This window comes from Aspergillus saccharolyticus, assembly GCF_003184585.1.
Source record: "Aspergillus saccharolyticus JOP 1030-1 unplaced genomic scaffold BP01scaffold_7, whole genome shotgun sequence".
NCBI classification, from domain to species: domain Eukaryota; kingdom Fungi; phylum Ascomycota; class Eurotiomycetes; order Eurotiales; family Aspergillaceae; genus Aspergillus; species Aspergillus saccharolyticus.
In genome coordinates, this window is record NW_020290617.1 from 403,951 (window position 1) to 416,713 (window position 12,763).

General features: G+C 50.9%; 4 protein-coding genes across 4 annotated transcripts; 1 reads left to right on the forward strand and 3 right to left on the reverse strand.

Annotated features, from left to right (window-relative positions):
* Positions 1-44: 44 nt before the first annotated feature.
* BP01DRAFT_414340 (cysteine proteinase) lies at positions 45-3,215 on the reverse strand. Its single transcript, XM_025579051.1, has 6 exons — positions 3,076-3,215; positions 2,757-3,006; positions 2,570-2,693; positions 2,443-2,505; positions 1,398-2,064; positions 45-1,335 (listed from the first exon to the last, which is right to left on the reverse strand). The coding sequence occupies exons 1-6, from the start codon at positions 3,170-3,172 to the stop codon at positions 146-148; spliced, it is 2,391 nt and encodes a 796-aa protein (XP_025433434.1). The 5' UTR covers positions 3,173-3,215; the 3' UTR covers positions 45-145.
* A 347-nt stretch (positions 3,216-3,562) lies between these two features.
* On the forward strand, positions 3,563-5,889 carry BP01DRAFT_354647 (ribosomal RNA-processing protein RRP9). The gene is made up of 2 exons (XM_025574490.1): positions 3,563-4,017; positions 4,075-5,889. Exons 1-2 carry the CDS (start codon positions 3,646-3,648, stop codon positions 5,569-5,571), a joined length of 1,869 nt encoding a protein of 622 aa, XP_025433435.1. The 5' UTR covers positions 3,563-3,645; the 3' UTR covers positions 5,572-5,889.
* A 985-nt stretch (positions 5,890-6,874) lies between these two features.
* BP01DRAFT_216303 (uncharacterized protein) lies at positions 6,875-8,552 on the reverse strand. The gene is made up of 4 exons (XM_025571113.1): positions 8,359-8,552; positions 8,183-8,302; positions 8,032-8,124; positions 6,875-7,966 (listed from the first exon to the last, which is right to left on the reverse strand). Exons 1-4 carry the CDS (start codon positions 8,443-8,445, stop codon positions 6,941-6,943), a joined length of 1,326 nt encoding a protein of 441 aa, XP_025433436.1. The 5' UTR covers positions 8,446-8,552; the 3' UTR covers positions 6,875-6,940.
* A 1,280-nt stretch (positions 8,553-9,832) lies between these two features.
* BP01DRAFT_380668 (uncharacterized protein) lies at positions 9,833-10,981 on the reverse strand (the record flags this gene model as incomplete). The annotated part of the gene is made up of 3 exons (XM_025577236.1): positions 9,833-10,276; positions 10,329-10,692; positions 10,743-10,981. 3 exons carry the CDS (start codon positions 10,979-10,981, stop codon positions 9,833-9,835), a joined length of 1,047 nt encoding a protein of 348 aa, XP_025433437.1.
* Positions 10,982-12,763: the final 1,782 nt, after the last annotated feature.

Sequence of the window (12,763 nt, forward strand, 5' to 3'; positions counted from 1 at the left end):
GTAATAGACTTCTACTATCACCCTCGTGATGTTCATAAATATCTAATTATACAGTGATTCAATTGGTATGTGCGCTGAACCGGAGTCCTGACCTACGAGCGCAGGTATAAATAGCCAACGTCAAAAGGGCATCTTCTTCTCGCGATTACTTGGCCGCAGCTTTGCCCTTACGATTGGCCTTCCCGGGGACTTTACGACGCTCCCATACCATAAGATAACCCTCCTTTGTGAACAGGGTCTCGCTTTCGGCCTTCTTGACGAACAGGTCCTGGATCTCTAGCCACTCGGGCCCCCGCTGCTCGCCCGCATGTTCTTTCTGCACGCGGCTATTTTCCGCAGCCATGGCCTTATCATGTAGTTGTACGAGCCAGGAGACCTTCTCGCTCCCCGCACCAGCGCCGCTCGACGAGGATGACCCACTCCCACCACTGCTACCGCCTGCTGCGTTGACGCCCTTGTCCGCGGCGGCTTCTTCGTGGGCGCCGGGTGCGGCGACCGTCGGGTCGAGGATGATGTTGGCGACGAGGTCGTATAGGATCGGCTCGCTGTGCGGCCAGATGTCGGGGTTCGGCTCGACATAGGGCGACATGTCCAAGGAGCGGGGCGAGGGGAACGTGACAATGGTTGGATTACGCTCGGATACGAAGCGGTTCTTGCTGAAGCGTTTGATGTGGAAGAGGAGGTAGGGAGGTAAGGGGTGGAGGAGCCGGTGGCGGACTCTCTGCGCCAGCTTCTCGGAGGCGGTGATGCCGTTGTACTTGTTCAGGAGGGTGGTCAGAGGCACCTGGGGGATGATGGATTCCCGGTTGGAGGACTGGAAGAGGGGCGTCGGGGGTAGGTCGAGGGTGAGAATGAGGTAGGGGGTGGTTTGGCTGTTGATGGTGCCAGATTCAGTGAAGACCAGGCGCGCGTTTTGGGTATCGGAGTGGGCGGTGATGGCCTGGCTTTCGATTCGGAGGTGGCCTTGAAAGGCAGCTTGGACGACACTTGTTGGCGTCTTGGAAGGCTTCTTGGCGCCTCCGAGTGAAAGGTGGAGGTTGTTCAGAAACCAGGAGAGGAACTCCACGGGGTCGGATTGTTGGGTGAGAGTGAATCGTTTCGAGGAACGCAAAGCGATCTCCTGTAGAAGCTCGTGCGGCGAGACATGGGACCGGAAAGCCTTATGATTCCATAGCTTGCGGACCAGTGTGCTAAACCGAACGGCTAGTTGGGGCGTGCCGGGCTGGGAGAAGTCATGCAACAAGAAATAGTTGCGGATAGGGAAAACATGGGCGAGGAGTTGGACCACGACATTGAGGTAGTCGTTGGCTTTGATGTTGTTCATGCCGACAAATCCTGGGCAGGGGTTAGCTTGGTTCTTCTGGCACTAAATGGGAAATGGGGCGCGACGCTCTTACCCGGTCTGTAGCGATTGCCTGCGAGGTCGAACGCATCATGAACCTCTTTGTCCAATTTGGCCACCTCTTCCTTGTTATAGTGCGGGTCCACCACGTATTTGATATCGTCCAAGCTCTTATTCTGAACCTCATATCCTTCAGGTAGAACGTAGACCTTCTTGGTTCCCATGTTGATGAAGACATGGTGTCCAACCTCAAGCGCATGGAAGTACGCATGCGATTTGGGACCTCTGCCCTGGAAGTACTTGCCGCAAACTAGGCAGGCGTATACATTGATATTAGACAAGCTCACGGAGCATTGTTTTTCGAAATCGAAGTCGAGGATTTCGCGGTTGATGGTGTCGAGGTAGAGGTCGCTGTATCCCTCCAGTGGCGCGCTTTGACGTTTCGGGGCTGCGATCGCCGGCTTGTCGTCGTCGTCATCGATATTAGCATCAGAGGACTCCGCTCCTTGATCTTGTGCTGCTTCCTCGAGTTCCTCGCCTTCCTGCTCTGCAGCCGCGAGTATGTCCTGACCATTGGCGCGGCGAAGCGGCAGAGCTTCGCTGCGCGCTTCGTCTTCTGGCAGGTCACCATCTTCGACACGGGCCTTCTTCGAGGCAGAAGAGCTCATAGAGAGTTCTTCCTCTTCTAGCGACAGTTCCGCTTGTCTTTTCGACATGATTGACTGGACCACGGGATTTAGCTGGGAAGTATGCGGCGTATTTGCGGGAATGAAACTGTGAGGGAGCGATAGGAACCGGTCAATGCAAACATGGCAAACATCGTCATACGGCGGACGATTACAGCATCATGGCTCCAGCCCGGAGAAACATCACCGGCATTTGAGAGATAGCTAGGCACTGTACACGGTGGATTCTGTGCTTTAGCGTAGTATCGTTGATTCTAGTCTCTACCTTGGTTCAATCATCGGCGAAACTACGTCCTGGTCAAAGTCATTGGAAATATCCTGCCATGCTAACCGATCCTCTCAGAAAACCAAGTCCCGTAAACCGAAAATATAAGACAATCATAGGTATGATACAACACATTAGGCACTCTTGACGATTCTGTTATTATCAAAATCTTGCTCCCGCACACCATCCTTGGTTATCACCTTGACGAGGACCTAGAAGACGTTAGTAAACCGGGACCATGGCGCGATCTAGTGCGGAGATTATCCTGTCACATACCCCCTTGTAGTCGATCGGTAGTCTGCGCTTCAGCTCGTCCGTGCACATTTCCAATAGCTTCAGCCCCTCATCGAGAGAGATGTCGGGGTGGTGGTGTTTGTCGAGGGTGGATAAGCAGTAGTATCTAGGCATCTTAGCGCGGTTCTCGGTCGATGGAAGGCCGCTGTTAGGTCTGGTCCAAACTTACTGGGCATAGCCATGAGCAGCGTAGGGTACGGAAGCCACAGAAGCCAGGTAGTCTATCCAGTAAAGATGAGGCTTCTGAGTGATTGGGTCAATTCCGCCCAGCAGAAGGTTGACTGTGTAGGGGTTCCGGGATCTCAAGCTTCGAGCCAACTCGCCGCGGACGAAACTGGCAACCGCGTTCGGACCTAGTTCGGTATCGTTCCTCATGGTGTATAGCTGGATGTTTGCTTGAATGTATTCGGCAAATTGAACTAGAAATTCATACGGTCAGCTGGGTGAGCAAATTCAAGAGCTTGGTTTGTCGGGCCACGTGAACCCACCAGTGTCTCCCGCCTCTCCGGAGAAGGCCATCAGGTTGTGTTTGTTCAACTGTTTTGTCTTATCGTCTTCGGCTTTGATAATGGTAGGACCTCGCATGGTAGCTTTTGAAGCGGCGAGAATGACGAAGTCCTTGCCAGTGATGCCGAGTAGTACCTCCCTGTAAGCAGATTAGCTGACAAGTGGATCCCAACATGTGAGAGATCAAAGAGCTCACATATTTGCGATTGTCGTTCCGGGACGTGACTGAAGAGAGAAATAAGAAGAAAGGTGATGTATAGATGTGGGGAGAGGAAGATGATGATTAGAACCTCATCGCTGGCCGCGCGGAGCTTTGACTGCCTGGAGCTGCGGCTACGAGAGCCTGGCTGCCTGAGGCCGGAGCTGCCCTGCTCAGTCAGCATTTAGGCGTTACGTTGATGCGGTCTCCGCCTGCACAGACCACCGGCAGAAAAAAAGTGAGCAGGCGAGTATCTCCGTCGAGTCGGGGTGACTATCAGTATCTGTTCACGTGTACTCCTCCATATATTACGCCCTTGGGTCGCCGGTTATCAAGCCAAACAGTCCGGGAAATGTCCTCTTTCTTCACAGTTCCCGCCTCCCAGCGGAAAAGAAAGAGAGAAGATCGCGCCGCAGCCCCGGCGTCGAAGAAACGAGGCGTTGATGCGAAGGGAGCATCTACAGGAAAACGAGGCGGCAAGCGGAGGGATGAGGATGAAGAATCAATTTCGGGAAGCGACCTAGATGAGGACAATCTCAGTGTTGCTTCTGATGTATCAGAAGGCAATGCATCAGATTCCGACGAAGGCGAGACCGCCGCCGACCGGAGATTAAAGCTTGCGGAGCGTTACCTGGAGAATGTCCGAGATGAAGTGGATGATATCGGCTTCGATGCGGCTGAGATTGATCGCGATCTGATTGCGGAGAGATTGAAGGAGGATGTGGTATGTATTGAATATACTTGTCTCCCATGCCCTCCATGGAACTGACCCTCGGGACAGGACGAGTTCAAAGGACGCATCTACCGTCAGATTGCATCGGACCTCGCATTTTCCAAAGCCTCGCATACGTTTTTTAGAGCAGACACACATTCGACTACTTCGATCGCAGTTCATGCACCCTACGTCTATACCGTGTCGAAGGATCGAACTTTGATCAAATGGGAGCTCGCTACTCCCACGCCCGCAACTGTGCCGCCTTCAACAAACGGAGATTCCAAGCGTCGCCCGCGTCCACAGAAAAAGAAGCCAAAGCAAGTGAAGTACGTTCGGGGCATGCGAAAGGTTGCGGAGACGGGTGAGGAGCACGGCCACACTAAGAGCATCTTGTCTGTTGCTGTATCGCCGTCTGGAAAATTCGTGGCCACTGGAGGCGAAGACAACAAGTTGATCGTCTGGGATGCAGAGACCCTGACTCCGCTGAAGACTTTTACACAACACCGCGACTCGATCAGTAGTCTTGCTTTTGCCCGTCACATTTCTACCATGAGTTCTGGAGAACAGCTTTTCACTGGCTCAAACGATCGCACAATTAAAACCTGGTCTTTGAGCACTGCTGGTCATGCTTACGTCGAGACGCTTTTCGGCCATCAAGACCATGTCACTGGTGTCGCCGCCATGACGATCGATCAATGTATCAGTGTGGGAGCGCGCGACCGTACAGCTAGATTATGGAAGGTTATCGAAGAACAACAGCTGATCTTCCGCGGCGGGTCCAAGAGCGCCTCTTACCAGGAGAACAACATCGATTGCGTGGCGCCTCTACCCCCGAACCACTTCGTCACTGGCTCGGATTCGGGCTCCATTTCGCTCTGGTCTGTTCACAAGAAAAAGCCCCTCTTCACGATTCCCCTCGCGCACGGCCTCGATCCTTTACCCCCATTGGATGAGCTCTCCGCCGAAGTCGACCAAGCCACTGCTGCTTCGAATTCTCGCCATCTCCGCCGCATGCCCCGCTGGATCACTGCCTTGGCGACAGTTCCTGGTACCGATATTGTGCTTAGTGGTAGCTGGGATGGGTTCATTCGCGCCTGGAAGATCTCAAGCGATAAGCGAACAATTATCCCCTTAGGCGCCGTCGGAGGCGTATCTAACCTGTCTCTGACCCCTGATACCCCATCCGAGCAACTAAGACAATCGCTCGCATTGGACACACCCACAGAGTCGGGCCGCATGGACGTAGAAGGCGCTCAGGCCCAGCCGACCACAGACGCTCCCGACGAGGAAGAGCCGCTTGTCAAGGGCGTCGTCAACGGCATCGCCGTTTTTGAACGTCGGGTTGAGACCGCCAAACCAGGCCAGGTCCCGACGGAGGCCAAGTCCAAGGCGAAGTCAGAGCCGGAAGCTCGTGGCCTGTGCATTGTTGCAGCAGTAGGCAAAGAGCACCGTCTAGGACGTTGGAAGTGCTTCGGCAACAATTTCCACGAAGGCAGCTCGGCCGAGGGCCGCAATGGTGCAGTTGTATTCGAGGTTCCGTTTATCGGCGACAAGCTCAATTGATGAAAAGGCCATCACACCAAGTACAAGACCAGAAAAAGAAAAACCAAAATGAAAACAAATCCGAATTAATCATCCTGTGACACGGTGTATGATGTTGTATGTATCCATCCTATCTTTTCTTCCATGTGGATTCTATTCCCGGGCCCCCGCCGCCTTTGCATATCCCCCTCTTTGTCGTTTGGTTTGAAAAAGTTATCTGCATCCAGAAGCTTCCCTGTTGCCCTTCTTGCTCTCTCTCTTGACCTTTTCTCCAAAGTGCTGCGGGTTTGCCGGACATGTACATATATACCCGATATCGTGAATGGACGAAAACACTTTAGATTCTAGACTCAACTGTTGCTGCTGGACGGTTGGTGAATGTCTGTTCGTGCAAGTAAGCCTACATGCAATATGCCTTGTTTCCAGACTGGATTCTTGTGCAGCCTTGTCGCCTAGTCAGAGTCAACTCAGCAATTGAAATATGTGAGGTAGTATAGTTGACTGCCGGTTCTAGACTCGACAGGCAACTAGTACTAACGGAGATGCAGATGGAGTCTATCTCGATTGAGCGGGTCAAAGGCCGGTGCCAAGGCGGGCGCCTATGCTATAGTATAGTCCGGCAGATGGTCGCCGGGGGTTACAGGGTCCCTGTCCGAGATGGGCCTAAACAGTAACTAAACACCAGTCTTTGCGGGGGAAATTTGCACGCACCCTGGTAAAGGGTCCCATCCCTGGCCCTTACAGTACCAAGGGAAAGCTATAGAAGGAAATAAGATCGAAAGCGTAACTAAATTCATACGAAGCCGGGTATAGAACAGCCTTGAAAAACACTTCTGTAGAACCTTACCGGGTGGAATTACTCGTCGAGCCTATGGTTTTTCTTCTTCTTTTGCAGTCGCTTTGATGCGCTGTTTGGCTGGTTGTGAATTGAAACCTTTGTCAAGAACCAGCCCTAGCTTTCTGCCCCATCAGAAGCAAACATGCCAGTCACGAAGAACGTAAGGGCCTAGAATTTCTGGTAATACAAGTCGTTTCGAGCGAGTCCATGAACAATTTGTCCTCGTCGATTTGCCATGCCTACCGGAGGTGCAAAGAGAGGAGGAGCCAAACGTCATCTGAAATGATGTTGGATATCAGGATAGACAAGCTTTCGTCATTTTGGGGCACGGCATATCCTCCTCGGATGATAGTGAGCATCTTGTGCGCAGTGTATCCTATGGCTCTAGATAGTCAGACCGAGTTGCTCCTTTGCGAATAGAAGGAGTTCAACACAGTTCCACGTGAACCTGAGACGAGGGATAGTGGTTGTAATAATCATAAATATTCGTTGGCCTTCAGCACCTAGGATGAAAGGCACATATGGCTGGATAATTGGTGCTTAGAGGGTGGACTAGCAGTTTTCTCGCACCCTTCTATTCCTTCTCGTAGGTCTCACAGGACCTTCATCTTCGGAAGAAGAGGCTATATATATCGGATTCGCGTCGGTATTGGTGGGTGAATGTTGAGTACGGCGAGAGCCTCCAGATGTTGTGCTAGGAGCCGCGTTCGCCGATCGGGCCGCCCTGGTTGACTGCTCAATCTCTGGGATAGGGGAGCTTGAGGGCACGCGATATATTGGCGGCCGGTTTCGCCGGCTAGCGTTGACTGCAGGTCTGATGGGCTCATCATCATCGTCATCAGAGTCTTCCGAATCTTCCGAATCCTGATCTTCCTCACTACTACCGTCTTCGCTGCCATCTAGCATCTCGTCGAGCGTACCGCTATCAAGAACCTCTGATCGTGAAGTAAAGTGTTCTTGCTGTCCGACAACAGTAGACCGGTCAGAATCGGAGTAATCCCCATGCTCATGTTCTATGTCGTCGTCAATGAATGAATCCATATCCGCATCGTCTTCTTCATCCATTTCACTGTCCTCAATCCCCGAGGAAGGACCTGAATGCCAACCACGGGTGAAGTATCCGGGATTTCGACCAAAGATGGCGTTCTGCATCTCTGGCGGCAAAGCATGAAGGTACATTTCATCGAAATCATAGTCTTCATCATAATCTCTGAAACCATCCTCAATTTCATCATCCATGTAGTCCGTCATGTCATCAGTCTCCATATCACTGTAATATGTGCTCGTTACGGAGGACCCATCTCGTTGGTAGCCACAGTGTATGCATTCATCATCTTCCAGTTCCCATGCACAGTGCGGACAACGCATTATGTTATCATCGTCATCCATAATAGGTTGGCTAATCCTTGGTTTGTTAAATGTTCCACGAAACAGACCCCCCGCTTTGGGGTCTGTATTCTGTCTGTCCCTTTCTAACCGCTCTGATTCCTCGTTGTGATGGCGCTGGTGCTCGTCCGTGGTCTCACCCTTGTCGAGTAGCTCGGGCTGGCTAGTGAACATTTGAACGACCGCTCTAACCTTTTGAAGTGTGAGCCCAGATCTGCAAAAACGTCTTGAAGCGAAATCAGGTGCAGGCAATTTACCAGGTAAGCAGGGGCTGGCTGCGCCTTCACCGGGGCTCGACAGTCGGGGCATGTTTTGTTGTGTCGTCCACCGACAAACCATGACGTTAGGCACTAAATCGTGCTGTTAACAAACGCGCGCTTGAAAATCTCATCAAATGAGGACACTAACACTGTAACAGAATGTGTGTCCGCAGGCCAAGGTATAGGGTTCGTAGAGCGGCCGAATGCAAACGCCGCATTGTATGAGGGATCGGATCTGGTCGACATGACCTTGCAAGGTTTGAAAAAGCTATAGACACGTATTTTAGTATCATATCAGGCAAGAAATTTAGACAATGAGCCTACCCCCGACGCGTTGTCTCCGGTATTTATCGCGGGCGCATTTGTGTTATCGGCACCATTGTTCGAGTCGGAAGCAGCTTGAGCCGCCATTTTTCCCGAAGCCTGCTTTCGCACAGCCGGGGGAAGGCGTGAATGAGAGGTAATTAAGATAGTGGAATTCTGATGTACGTAAAGCGCTGAGTTTGAAACTGAAAGGAAGAGGCCTTGTGCCCAAGAAAGGGTTGAGAGATAAGTATGTTCTTCAGGTACGCGAGAAGATCGCCGACCTTAGAGGGAGATAGGCAACGGTAACGAATAGCGCTGATCAAGTGTTACAGGGTGGGTTAGTTAAGAAGAGAGAGACCAGTAGTTGTGAGTTATGTTTGACTTGAGGGAGGCTCAATATGCGACTCCTAAGAAAGAACAAGGAGAAATGAGACGAAAGAAAGAAGCAAAACTCGGCACTCATACCAGAAGATAAGTTTGGGGGAGGGGGGAAGCCTTTCCAGATTCCTGCCTGAGGAACAACGGGATCACATTCAATTTGTCTTGGCCGATCGGGGATTCCGCGCGCAAACCAAACAAACATATCACGTTGCCTGAAATAACTATAGAACAATAAGTGAACATCAGCCGGAGCAGTTTCGCTGGTCTAAGATATCCGCGAAGAATGAGTGTACCGCTGAGATCGGCCACCCCTCCTGCTTGGGAAGCATACAGAGCGTCCTAATGCCCCAAATACGACTCGGGCGTTAGCATCATGTTAGCGCCGGGTACCTTGGTATGACTATGATCGGGGCGTCGTTCTCAATCTCCTGAATGCTTTATCGAATTGCTCACGTGAAACATCTCTCTGACTTCGAGTAGGGAATTCTAATGCATATCGCAAATGAGCTGCGTACTTTTCTTCTCTGTTATCCAGCTCTCTACGCCAATGCGAATAAATGCTGTGCTGCAACTCCCTGACGCATGAACCGGGCAGCGGCTCGCTTGGAAGCCCAGCGTATCGACCGGTTGCTTTTGAAGTCAGGTTAATTGGCTTATCCGAGTTAGCGCCTAGGAATCGAGGACTATCGGTTTGTCCCATCAGAAGTCACATCTGGAGTTGTTGCTTGATCTATAACGTGACCGAATATGTCGATTCTTACCAGGTTCTCTGCAATGGCTATTCATTTGGACCAAGATCGGCGCATGCAGAACTCCCTTAAATCTGGATTCAATGAGCCTACAGGACTTGAGACGACATAACAATAATCGACCACTAACCGCTTCCTATTTCAAGTAAAGGGGTAAAAAAGAAAGAGAGAAGAAAACCCGGCGCCCCAAACTCCAAAGCGACAATTTGCCCAAAGCAATCGCAAGTTATCTGCGTCATTATAAATATGCCAAGTTTGGCTCAGCCCCTTCTCTTGCGGGATACAATGAAATCATCATGCGAGAATTAAAAAGTGATAGGAACGACTCCTAGGACGACTACTAGGAGTAGTGTTTGTCAGATCTATTCCACAGCAGCAAAGCTTCGTTTTTTGGAACGCCGCTGCTTAAGATCCTCTGATACCAGGTGGCCGTCATCGGTAACACCTTTTAGGACTTTATCATCGTCAACTACTTCCTTGTTCATGTGCTCCAAGAAAGCTATCTGCTCTTGAATAAACGTTTTGAGTAAACGGGTGTCAAAGGGCCTGTTAGCTCTCTTCTGGTCGCGCATGAATCGATTGGCATCTCGCAGACGTTCTTCAAGGATTTCGAACCGATACTCAGCAAACTGATGGTATAATTCTCCAAGGTTGGAGATTGGACGCACTGTGGTGAGCACAGTGTCATCTTTGATAGCTGAAGCGCGAGGTCGAAAAGAGGTGACCATGGAAATACGTTCAGTTGTGCCCAGAGCACGAAGCGCCTGGTGCTCAATATAGCGCCCTTGGAGAATGACAGCAGATCCCTAGCAAAGTCCATCAGTCGGCTATCATGGTAACCAAGCATGTCAGACTCACCATCTGTGGTCCTCGGACCTTGACCACTTCGCCATTGCCCTTCCTCAAAGCTGTCTCGCCTCCAATCATGTTTGTGCAGTCGGAAAGCATGGTCACGCAGACAAAAGGGTAACTGTCTGTATGCCAGTCCACAATCGGGTCTTCATCCTCCCAGGGACATCCCGCCACGCCTTCGTCCGCCTGACGCGTTGCTTTCTCCATGACTGCTTTGAGAGCTTCGTTCTTCTCCTGCTCACTGTGAACGGAGATATTAACGTGGCCAATCTCGAAGTCGAGGGCAGGAACGAGATCTACACCCGCGATTTTCGAGACAATTGCCAGGGTTTCGGGGTTTCTCCAGGCATCATAGATGAATGGTGCGCACCTTGCACGCTGATCAGTAATGTCTCGCATACTGGCTCCAGTATCACTTACTCGGCCGCATATCCTCGCAGTTGGCATTGAGCGAGATCACTAGAGTATTTGTGCTTCATAAAAACTTCGTCGCTCAGAACCTCTGCTCGCATTTGCTGAATGGCCTCTGCAGAGAACAATGGGAACGGCTCAGAAACTCCCACGGGAGAAACACCTCGACTGTCCGAGTAGCCGAGCTCTTTCATGCTGTACACTTTGGATGGAGCGGTGTGGGCCAGATGTCTGGACGGGTCGAACATGATTTGTCCTTGTGAAGAGGCCGACTTTTGCCCTTGGGTGACTCCCCTCTCTTTGTGCTGGGTAGGTTTTGCCAGACTTGGGGCTGGTGTCATGGGGTAAGTGTCCACGGAAGCCATTTCACTGCAGCTGTGAGTCCCTCAGGTCAAAATCAGTTCCAAGAGTCCTCTTGTGGTTTCCATCAATAGGTGAAGGCATACCTTTGTATGTTGTATATGGAGCTGAAACAGGTAGCAGGTGAAAAGTCAAGGAAGGAGTGGAGTTGTGAGATATACAAAGTTCGAGTCTTCTGATGCAATGGTTGAGGTTGGATGAGGAGGGCGAGGGCTACAAAGGTCCGTACTTATACTCATATTTGGTGTAAGTGGCAAGCTCCAACCACGCTATTGTCAACCTTCTCTGGATGACTGTGACAATACCGTATGTGAAACAGATTAAAAAAGCTTATGGGTTTCCTCTACCATACTGACTGTGCTGTATCAAACACGATCACCATGCTATTGTCGTCTTTGATATCTACTGTCTCGAATACTATGGCGCGCTTGCCGTGCCTTCGGTGCTCAAGGTCAGGTCTAGTAGGCAGGGCTTGAGTTGCCCACTTCATGGAAACTATTCCTACGTTGGGTTTGGTTTAAAGGGTAAATGCTCCACTCATGCCATCTTTCTGAGGTAATAGGTATTTCTTCAATTGGGCATGTTACTTTTCTCTGATAGTCAGAGCGGCATGTGGCACTTGGAAACCTGCCTCGAAAGAAAGATTATAATAACTAAGATCTGTGACCAAGACACCAGTGCCATTAAGAGCATGGCTGTTAACCTTTTAGGAAGTCCGGACCAGGCCCATGCAGACGTCCTTGACATACCCCGAGGTCACCAAGTCTTTGTCAGAACAAGGTGGGTCGGACACTAAGGCCTTCCTTGCGGCTTTGAACACTGGGCGAGAATCCGTGAAGAGCGTCATCGCGATCGGTCGGGCATCAAGAGGCCTATTGGATTTGTTCATGGTTGCCAGTGAGGTGGCAGGGGGGCCGTTACTCAGTCTTGCTGCTAAAGGACTTTTTGACCAGATTTGGGATGAGGTGTCATGGCTGGTAGGCTATTGGTAGAGGATCGCATGCATGAAATGGTTATCTGTGCTGCTTCCGATAACACAACCCCCCTCTCTTGACACCCGTTCTGTTGCCCTTGCGTTGTCCATCCAACCGGCATGCATCTTGGTCTCAAACCTCTATCACTTCGTGTGCCATTACCCGGTCGGCTGTTGCCCTCACCTTGCGACAAGAATGACCTGGGTTGTCAACACTATTAATGTTATTCTCAGCATAATATTCATTCACACTAATCAAGCACCACCTTTGCTTTGTTTCAATGCCAAAGCCGCGAGGTGACCTGATTAATTCTATTGGTCGCTCTATATCCTACAGAAGTGTCGTCCCAGCTATTTACGACTTTGACTGCGAGTTGGATCCGGGTCGAGACGCAGAAACGTCAAACCCAAATTAATGTACAAGTGATACCCAGCCATAAAACTCAGACAAGCATGTCTCATGGGAGAATGAAGCGCACATAACCTCTCTATCCACGGGGAGAGGGGGGTGCAAAGGTGTATTCTATGATGGTTGTCGGTCTTGACCAAGGTTTCAGCCCGGCAAGAAGCATCAATTGTCTGACTTCAAATGGTGTGGCTGGCCCAGAATGGATAACTGAGTGCCGTAGATCCAGGGTAGTTACTGATACTGAATGACTAAGAGGGGTCGGAGGGAGATTTCCCCACGCCAAGTCCG

Coding starts and splice junctions, on each gene's coding strand:
- BP01DRAFT_354647 (XM_025574490.1), top strand. CDS start 3,646: ATGTCCTCTTTCTTCACAGTTCCCGCCTCCCAGCGGAAAAGAAAGAGA. Junction 4,018..4,074: donor AGAGATTGAAGGAGGATGTG/GTATGTATTGAA, acceptor CCCTCGGGACAG/GACGAGTTCAAAGGACGCAT.
- BP01DRAFT_216303 (XM_025571113.1), bottom strand. CDS start 8,445: ATGGCGGCTCAAGCTGCTTCCGACTCGAACAATGGTGCCGATAACACA. Junction 8,303..8,358: donor CCGGAGACAACGCGTCGGGG/GTAGGCTCATTG, acceptor ACGTGTCTATAG/CTTTTTCAAACCTTGCAAGG. Junction 7,967..8,031: donor AGCCAGCCCCTGCTTACCTG/GTAAATTGCCTG, acceptor ACACTTCAAAAG/GTTAGAGCGGTCGTTCAAAT.
- BP01DRAFT_414340 (XM_025579051.1), bottom strand. CDS start 3,172: ATGCGAGGTCCTACCATTATCAAAGCCGAAGACGATAAGACAAAACAG. Junction 2,694..2,756: donor GCTGCTCATGGCTATGCCCA/GTAAGTTTGGAC, acceptor TAAGATGCCTAG/ATACTACTGCTTATCCACCC. Junction 2,065..2,442: donor ATTTTGATAATAACAGAATC/GTCAAGAGTGCC, acceptor CCCGTGGTCCAG/TCAATCATGTCGAAAAGACA.